The 10,000-nt window shown below is 49.3% G+C and overlaps 1 protein-coding gene across 1 annotated transcript in view; it reads right to left on the reverse strand.

Annotated features, from left to right (window-relative positions):
- Positions 1-10,000, reverse strand: part of LOC143290239 (semaphorin-5A-like) — a 117,492-nt gene that overhangs the window by 107,229 nt on the left and 263 nt on the right. The window contains exon 1 of the mRNA XM_076599575.1: positions 9,748-10,000. This exon is cut by the window's right edge and continues 263 nt beyond it. Coding sequence (XP_076455690.1) covers positions 9,748-10,000 — 253 coding nt within the window. The remainder of the gene's footprint in view (positions 1-9,747) is intronic.

Below are 10,000 nucleotides of genomic sequence, written 5' to 3' on the forward strand. Positions count from 1 at the left end.
TATGTTTTAATTTATTTTATTTTATTTTATTTTTATTTTTTATTTTTTTATTTTTTTAATTAAAAAAAAAAATTCTCAAGGCCTGACTAAGCGCGTTGGGTTACGCTGCTTGGCAGATGTGGTGTAGGGTATATGGATTTGTCCGAACGCAGCGACGCCTCCTTGAGCTACTGGAACTGAAACATCTGCCAGGCAGATGCCTAGCGGCAAGCATAACACAATGCTCTTAGTCAGGCTTTTGAGTACATGCATATATTATTATATTTGTGTACCTATCAGAGAGGATTTCTACAGACAATTTGCCAGAGGACAACACTTACCTTGCTGTTAAGTTCTAGTGTTTCAGCGCACCATGTGCATGCTGTATTCGGGACCGCTGTTTATCGTCTGATGCGAATAACTGGTTTCCAGACCACTTACTCAAGGTCTTAGTGGAGGGGAGTGGGAGGAGGGGGGGGGGTGGGGGGAGTACTGCTGAGTGTGTGGCGTGTCAGCAGCCAGGTGTGACCCATTGTGAGCACTGTAAGGGGAGGGGGTAAGGTGGAGGAAGGGGGGAGGGGGGGAAGGTGGAGGAAGGGGGGGAAGGGGAAGGAAGGGGGCAAGGGGGAGGAGGAAGGGGGGAGGAAGGGGGGAAGGGGGAGGAGGAAGGGGGGAAGGGGGGAAAGGTGGAGGAAGGGGGGAAGGTGGAGGAGGAAGGGGGGAGGAAGGGGGGAAGGGGGAGGAGGAAGGGGGGAAGGGGGAGGAGGAAGGGGGAGGAAGGGGGCAAGGTGGAGGAAGGGGGGAGGAAGGGGGGAAAGGTGGAGGAGGAAGGGGGGAGGAAGGGGGGAGGAAGGGGGGAAAGGTGGAGGAGGAAGGGGGCAAGGTGGAGGAGGAAGGGGGGGAAGGTGGAGGAAGGGGGGAGGAAGGGGGGAGGAAGGGGGGAAAGGTAGAGGAGGAAGGGGGGAGGAAGGGGGCAAGGTGGAGGAAGGGGGGAGGAAGGGGGCAAGGTGGAGGAGGAAGGGGGCAAGGTGGAGGAAGGGGGGAGGAAGGGGGCAAGGTGGAGGAAGGGGGGAGGAAGGGGGCAAGGTGGAGGAGGAAGGGGGCAAGGTGGAGGAAGGGGGGAGGAAGGGGGCAAGGTGGAGGAGGAAGGGGGCAAGGTGGAGGAAGGGGGGAGGAAGGGGGCAAGGTGGAGGAGGAAGGGGGCAAGGTGGAGGAAGGGGGGAGGAAGGGGGCAAGGTGGAGGAGGAAGGGGGCAAGGTGGAGGAAGGGGGGAGGAAGGGGGCAAGGTGGAGGAGGAAGGGGGCAAGGTGGAGGAAGGGGGGAGGAAGGGGGCAAGGTGGAGGAGGAAGGGGGCAAGGTGGAGGAAGGGGGGAGGAAGGGGGCAAGGTGGAGGAGGAAGGGGGCAAGGTGGAGGAAGGGGGGAGGAAGGGGGTAAGGGGGAGGAGGAAGGGGGGAGGAAGGGGGCAAGGTGGAGGAAGGGGGAGGAAGGGGGTAAGGGGGAGGAGGAAGGGGGGAGGAAGGGGGCAAGGTGGAGGAAGGGGGGAGGAAGGGGGTAAGGGGGAGGAGGAAGGGGGGAGGAAGGGGGCAAGGTGGAGGAAGGGGGAGGAAGGGGGTAAGGGGGAGGAGGAAGGGGGGAGGAAGGGGGTAAGGGGGAGGAGGAAGGGGGGAGGAAGGGGGCAAGGTGGAGGAGGAAGGGGGCAAGGTGGAGGAAGGGGGGAGGAAGGGGGTAAGGGGGAGGAGGAAGGGGGGAGGAAGGGGGCAAGGTGGAGGAAGGGGGAGGAAGGGGGCAAGGTGGAGGAAGGGGGGAGGAAGGGGGTAAGGGGGAGGAGGAAGGGGGCAAGGTGGAGGAGGAAGGGGGCAAGGTGGAGGAAGGTGGAGGAAGGGGGGAGGAAGGGGGAGGAAGGGGGCAAGGTGGAGGAAGGGGGGAGGAAGGGGGCAAGGTGGAGGAAGGGGGGAGGAAGGGGGCAAGGTGGAGGAGGAAGGGGGCAAGGTGGAGGAGGAAGGGGGCAAGGTGGAGGAAGGTGGAGGAAGGGGGGAAGGTGGAGGAAGGGGGAGGAAGGGGGCAAGGTGGAGGAGGAAGGGGGCAAGTTGGAGGAGGAAGGGGGAAGGGGGAGGAAGGGGGGAAGGGGGAGGAGGAGGGGGTAAGGGGGAGGAGGAGGGGGTAAGGGGGAGGAAGGGGGGAAGGTGGAGGAGGAGGGGCAGGGGGGGTATTGTGTGATCACAGATCGTGCCCCGCGACCTGCCTGTCATCCTGCTGACTGACTGGCTGACTGATTGATTGACTGACTGACTGACTCACTGATTGACTGCTGACAGCTGACTGGCTGACTTGCTGACTCGGTGTGCACTTGACACCTTTGTCGTCACTTTGTTGTCAAGGGGCTCTACTGGTATGCAGTGTCCCTCTTCTCAGCCGTCACATCCCTCCCTAACCCGGCCCCCCTTCCCCACCTCACGTCTTCAAAAAATACCACCCCCCAACCCCCTCCCCCCACCATCCCACATCCCCCCATGATCCCACCCCCAGCCCCTTCCCCCACTGTGACTGACACAGATGACAAATTGAACTGCCTGGTTTGTTTGCATTCTCTTTGTTCCGTTTTTTTTTCTCTTCTTGTCTGTTCTTTTCCTTTATTCTTTTTTTCTGTGTTGGTCCCTGTCGTGGTCTGTATGTCTGTCCCCACTCCCCTCCCTTCCACTCCCAGCCTCTCCCTTCCCCACCGTGTGTGTGTGGGGGGGGGGGGGGGGGGGGGAGAGGATGTGTTATTGGAGATCAACAGTCAAGGCTGTGATTGTGACAGTCGGTCACAATTGTGGGAGACGATGTTGGAAGTGGAGGACATGTTTTGTCAGTGGGTGATGGGCTGGGTGGGACTTCTATGTATTGTATTGTATTGTATTGTATTGTATTGTATTGTATTGTATTGCATTGTATCGTATCGTATCATATCGTATCGTATCTTTAACAGATTTCCCTGAATTTCGGGCACTGGCGCTTCGCTTCTGCCCAGCGCGACCTTTTTGCTCTTTTCTCGGATTGCTAGTAGCTGACACGAGTGTCCTGACACTAGTGTCTCATATATATATATATATATATATATATATATATATATATATATATATATATATATATATATATATATATATATATATATATATATATATATATATATATACACTACTTAATGTACTTACTATATATTGGTATCACAATGGATTAATCATTTTCTACATTTTTTTTTTACCGTGGGTTCTATTACGTGCCCTAAGGGTATGCTACACACCAGGCTTTAACTAATAGTCTCATCCGAATGACCAGCGTCAAGACCACACAGTTTAATGTCTAGTGGAGGGAAAGAAAATACTGGCGCATGTAGGATTCCATTCCTAACCTTCGTATTCTCTCAATACGTGTTATTTATTTATTTATTTATTTATTTTTTTTGTACGCTTATAGTTGACTTTATCCAGTTTTTGCGCCTTATACATATTATTATTAGCAGTAGTAGTTCTTTTTTATGTATTCATTTATTTTATTTTATTTTTTTAATTATATTTTTCTCAAGGCCTGACTAAGCGCGTTGGGTTACGCTGCTGGTCAGGCATCTGCTTGGCAGATGTGGTGTAGCGTAAATGGATTTGCCCGAACGCAGTGACGCCTTCTTGAGCTACTGAAACTGAAACTTCTGAAACTGAAACTGTGTTACCACGGCGCCAACACTCCACAGTTGGCTGGATCCATTCTTCACCCCCGGTTGTTGAGGATGTGATGTCAGTCAGTTCCAGCTGATCTGCAAGTCCCTGCAGCTGCTTTCTATACTAAATTCCAAAATAGCCAACTGAATAATTGTCCACATGTTTTGTTCGCTCACGCCGCCACTGAGAAGTGCCAAGATTCCAGTCTAAGTTTCGAGGCCTGAAATATCTCCCAAGTTTAAGAGTTGGCGTTGATTATTCACCCAACTAACCATTGAAATATCTCCAAGGTTAAGACTAGCGTTGATTATTCACCCAACTAACCATTGAAATATCTCCAAGGTTAAGAGTTAGCGTTGATTATTCACCCAACAAACCACTGAAATATCTCAAAGTTTAAGAGTTAGCGTTAATTATTCACCCAACTAACCATTCAGTAAAATATCTCCAAGTTTAAGAGTTAGCGTTGATTATTCACCCAACTAACCATTGAAATATCTCCAAGTTTAAGGGTTAGCGTTGATTATTCATCCAACTAACCACTGAAATATCTCCAAGTTTAAGAGTTAGCGTTAATTATTCACCCAACAAACCATTCAGTGAAATATCTCCAAGTTTAAGAGTTAGCGTTAATTATTCACCCAACAAACCATTCAGTGAAATATCTCTAAGTTTAAGAGTTAGCGTTGATTATTCACCCAACTAACCATTCAGTGAAATATCTCCAAGTTTCAGAGTTAGCGTTGGTTATTCACCCAACAAACCATTCAGTGAAATATCTCCAAGTTTAAGAGTTAGCGTTAATTATTCACCCAACAAACCATTCAGTGAAATATCTCCAAGTTTAAGAGTTAGCGTTGATTATTCACCCAACTAACCATTGAAATATCTTCAAGTTTAAGAGTTAGCGTTGATTATTCACCCAACTAACCAATACGCCACTACGATTAAATCTTTAAGTCCACATTCAGGCTATTTTATACCTTTTTTTTTATGTAAAACATTGAATGACTGTGAGTTTTGTGTGCTGTTTATGTGTTTCACAGCACTAAGTCACTTCTGTCTGGAGATAATAAATCATTCAGAATTCTGTATTCTATCACCCATGCTGCTCACTGATGTCAAAATTCTGGCCCCATGAGGTGAACCTTGAGACGACAAACTATGAATGTCACTGCTACAGAACGACGGGCGCAATAGCCGAGTGGTTAAAGCGTTGGACTGTCAATCTGAGGGTCCCGGGTTCGAATCACGGTGACGGCGCCTGGTGGGTAAAGGGTGGAGATTTTTACGATCTCCCAGGTCAACATAGGTGCAGACCTGCTAGTGCCTGAACCCCCCTTCGTGTGTATATGCAAGCAGAAGATCAAATACGCACGTTAAAGATCCTGTAATCCATGTCAGCGTTCGGTGGGTTATGGAAACAAGAACATACCCAGCATGCACACCCCCGAAAACGGAGTATGGCTGCCTACATGGCAGGGTAAAAAACGGTCATACACGTAAAAACCCACTCGTGTGCATACGAGTGAACGCAGAAGAAGAAGAAGAAGACTGCTACAGAACTGACTGCAATAGCACGACGAGTGGACCTCAATAGACGTAGAAGAAACTACATTCGGACGCAAGACATCATTCCCTCATGCCTGCAGCGAGATTCGTAGCCTTGAAATGCTGGACGGGGCACAGAAGAATGCTAGAAGTTTATAACTGCCTGCGGGGAGAGCTTAGATCATGCTGCGTCCGCGGTCAGGCTCTATCGTCATGAGGTGCGTGGTTCGAATCCCAGCCAGCAGTACCGGAGGATTAAGGGGAGGGAGAGTGGGGGTGGGTGTTGGGGGGGCGGGGGGGGGGGGGGGGGGGGGGGGGGGGGCACATTTCCCTGTATCCCAGTCAGACCCGCCTTTCGCTGCTTTTAGTGTCCTTTAAAGATCAGTGGCTCACGTTGAAGATCCTGGTAATCCTTTGTTAGCAGTTGGTAGACTGCGAGAAAGGTGGACCACACCCTGCATGCACCCGGCCTCCCTTCCCCTGCACCAACCCCACCCCACCTCACCCCACCCCACCCCTCCTCCTACACCCACATCACCCATCCAAGCCCGCGAAGAATATGTCTGTCTGTGTCTCTCTCCCTACCCCTTCCCTCCGCTGTCCCTCGTTCTCTCAAATAATAATTATACAGTCAGCCAGCCAGCCAGCCAGATAGACACACACACACACACACACACACACACACACACACACACACACACACACACACACACACAAACCAGAAAATAAACGGCCCCCAATGAGCCGAACAACGCAGACGGCAAACCAGCAACTACAGCAACCCCAACAAAAGCAAACAAGCCATCCACGACGGCAGGCCCACACACACTACTAGCCACCACTTCAATAGTATAGCAGTTTCCCTCCCTCTCTGCCTTTCACACCTCCTTCAAAGCGACAGGGGATGGGGGAGGTGGGAATGGAATGGATGGAATGGTAAGCCAAGAACACACACACACACACACACACACACACACACACAACTGATGAGGCGAGAAGTGAAGGAGGCGAGACGAGACAAAGGCTGTGGAACAAGCTGTCCAATCATCTGATCCCCTTGATGTGGTCAACACCACCATCACCACCCAGCCACAACCACCTCCACCACCACACCACCACCATGACACCATCACCACCACCATCACTACCACCACCGCTATTAACGTAAGGGAGAGCACCCCCGACCCTTTTCCTGTACAAGTGTACCCCTTGACCTCATCAATATGTCCGACACCCGCTAACGTTTCTGTTTTATTTCCCCCTTCACTCACACTCACACACACACACACACACACACACACACACACACACACACACACACACACACACACACACACCGATCTGAAGCTGCGTGGTTTGGATGGAAGGATGTATGAATATGTGGAACAGATAAAGAGAGAGAGAGAGAGAGAGAGAGAGAGAGAGAGACAGACAGACAGACGGACAGACAGAGGGAGAGGCGACAGATCGACTCAGAGAGAGGAAGAGAGGTAGAGGGAGGGAGAGAGAGAGGCAGAGAGGTAGAGAACAGAGGGAGAGGAGACACATCGACAGATAGAAAGAGAGAGGGAGAGGGAGGGAGGGAGAGAGAGAGGCAGAGAGGTAGAGAACAGAGGGAGAGGAGACACATCGACAGATAGAAAGAGAGAGAGGGGAGAAAGAGAGAGAGAGAGAGAGAGAGAGAGAGAGAGAGAGAGAGAGAGAGAGAGAGGTAGATAACAGAGGGAGAGGCGACAGATCGACATATAGAAAGAGAGAGAGAGTGAGGGAGAAAGAGAGAGAGGGGGAGAAAGAGAGGGATGGAGGGAGAGAGAGAGAGAGAGAGAGGATAGATAACAGAGGGAGAGGAGGCAGATCGACAGATAGAAAGAGAGAGAGGGAGGGAGATGATGATGATGATGATGATGATGATGATGATGATGATGATGTTTTATTGAAGAAACACATAAGGTTCATTTCAATGGGGAGTTGGGGGAAAGGTCATTCAGCTTAATAATAATTTTAAAAAAAAATCATTTTCAAGTAGATAGACATTGGCATGAAGCGTAGCAGAGGCTAAACCACACTAACAACACGAGTATCAGAATGGAATACTACGATGCAAATTGGAAGCCTTCTTCAGCGTCTACGCTCTGAGCGCAATTTGAAAACTCTGTACAGAAAGCGAGAAAGCTTTGACACGGTCTCGTCGTCATCAGCTCCCATCAGTGCAGGCAAATTATGAGTCTCGGACTCAACCGGAAAGAACTCGTTGCGTAAAGCTACATAAGCTGAACAGACAAAGAAAACATGGATTTCATCTTCAATTTCAAGTTACACACTCAGCATAGTATCTGCTGAGGGGATAAATCTGCTCGGAACCGAAACCTATGAGAGTTAATGGGTGAAAAGCCAAATCTGAATCGAGCATATGACAGCGAAACTGTCTACAGTCCACATATGGCTCAGCCTTGAATATTCTTTTGAACTGGACACACAATTCAAAGCGATAACTAGTCTGTATCCCTTCTTCCCATTCCCGTAAGAAACTACTGACCAATCGAGAGAGAAAGTCTTCCTCACTGACTAAAGTGAAGCACATTTCTAAAGGCGTTCAGGGAAGTTAATTAAAGAAACTCGAAAAAGCAGACACCTTTGATCAACCCCAATGCCAACAGGGAAAACAAACAAACAAACAAAAAAAACAAAACCGCATGCATCTTCCCTTTAATATTCGTCAGGTATGATACCAAGCCACAAGATCCATATGATCATCCAGTGCTAGTGTACCAAGCCACAAGATCCATATGATCATCCAGTGCTAGTGTACCAAGCCACAAGATCCATATGATCATCCAGTGCTAGTGTACCAAGCCACAAGATCCATATCATCATCCAGTGCTAGTGTACCAAGCCACAAGATCCATATCATCATCCAGTGCTAGTGTACCAAGCCACAAGATCCATATCATCATCCAGTGCTAGTGTACCAAGCCACAAGATCCATATGTCCATCCAGTGCTAGTGTACCAAGCCACATGATCCATATGTCCATCCAGTGCTAGTGTACCAAGCCACAAGATCCATATGTCCATCCAGTGCTAGTGTACCAAGCCACAAGATCCATATCATCATCCAGTGCTAGTGTACCAAGTCACAAGATCCATATGACCATCCAGTGCTGGTGTACCAAGCCACAAGATCCATATCATCATCCAGTGCTAGTGTACCAAGCCACAAGATCCATAAGATCATCCAGTGCTAGTGTACCAAGCCACAAGATCCATATGTCTATCCAGTGCTAGTGTACCAAGCCACAAGATCCATATCATCATCCAGTGCTAGTGTACCAAGCCACAAGATCCATATCATCATCCAGTACTAGTGTACCAAGCCACAAGATCCATATGATCACCCAGTGCTAGTGTACCAAGCCACAAGATCCATATCATCATCCAGTGCTAGTGTACCAAGCCACAAGATCCATATGTCCATCCAGTGCTAGTGTACCAAGCCACATGATCCATATGTCCATCCAGTGCTAGTGTACCAAGCCACAAGATCCATATGTCCATCCAGTGCTAGTGTACCAAGCCACAAGATCCATATCATCATCCAGTGCTAGTGTACCAAGCCACAAGATCCATATCATCATCCAGTGCTAGTGTACCAAGCCACAAGATCCATATCATCATCCACTGCTAGTGTACCAAACCACAAGATCCATACCATCACCCAGTGCTAGTGTACCAAGCCACAAGATCCATATCATCATCCAGTGCTAGTGTACCAAGCCACAAGATCCATAAGATCATCCAGTGCTAGTGTACCAAGCCACAAGATCCATAAGATCATCCAGTGCTAGTGTACCAAGCCACAAGATCCATATGATCATCCAGTGCACCATTAAAAACACACGTTCGTACAAAGTCTGATGGAAAAGAAGGATCCAAGCCATGGAAAAAATGTACCATCACATGACACAAAACATCAGAAACACTGATCATATCACCAATGAACAGTCACACAAAACCATTCAGCTGCACATACCCAATGAATATCGGCCGACATCAATTTTCGAAAAGAAAACTAGGCCGATGTGGCCACATAACCATATGGAGTGGCCTTGCTAAAACACTTCTCCAGGGAATATTATATTAAGAGAGGGATAGATGGACGAGACGAAAGAAGAAGAAGAAAAAAAAAGAAAGAAAAAAAGCCCAAACGATGGACTGTCAATATTGCAGAATGGACCGAGAAACTAGTAACAAAGACCCAGGCTTTTATACATCTGACAGAGCTGGTGGAATCTGCTGAACAGTCCTTGCATGCAGCGCTCCAGTATCGATTTAGAGAAGAAGAAGAAGAAGAAGAAGAAGAAGAAGAAGAAGAAGAAGAAGAAGAAGAAGAAGAAAGAAGATCATAATTACAACGATTCATCACAATGAGCAGAACGAGCATCACAACGCAACTGGACAAACAACTAACCAACCAAGCCACACACACACACACACACACACACACACACACACACGGACTCACCCTCATATCCCGTGAACCGGAAGTCCTCCACATCCCCGCCGGTATCCCTGGCTCCCACGGCCTCCGCCACCCGCACCTCGCCAAACCACAAGGTCAAGGCCAAGGCCAAGGTCACACACCACAGCCCCACCCTACTCCCACTCTCCCTCCTCCTCCTCCTCACCACCCCTGGGGGTGTCTCCCTCCTCCCCCACCCGCACTCCAACCCCCACCACGTCCGTCTGACGTCACACCATGGCCTCCTGTCCAACGT

The sequence above is a fragment of the Babylonia areolata genome, chromosome 15 (genome assembly GCF_041734735.1).
Source record: "Babylonia areolata isolate BAREFJ2019XMU chromosome 15, ASM4173473v1, whole genome shotgun sequence".
In the NCBI taxonomy this organism is placed as follows: Eukaryota; Metazoa; Mollusca; class Gastropoda; order Neogastropoda; family Buccinidae; genus Babylonia; species Babylonia areolata.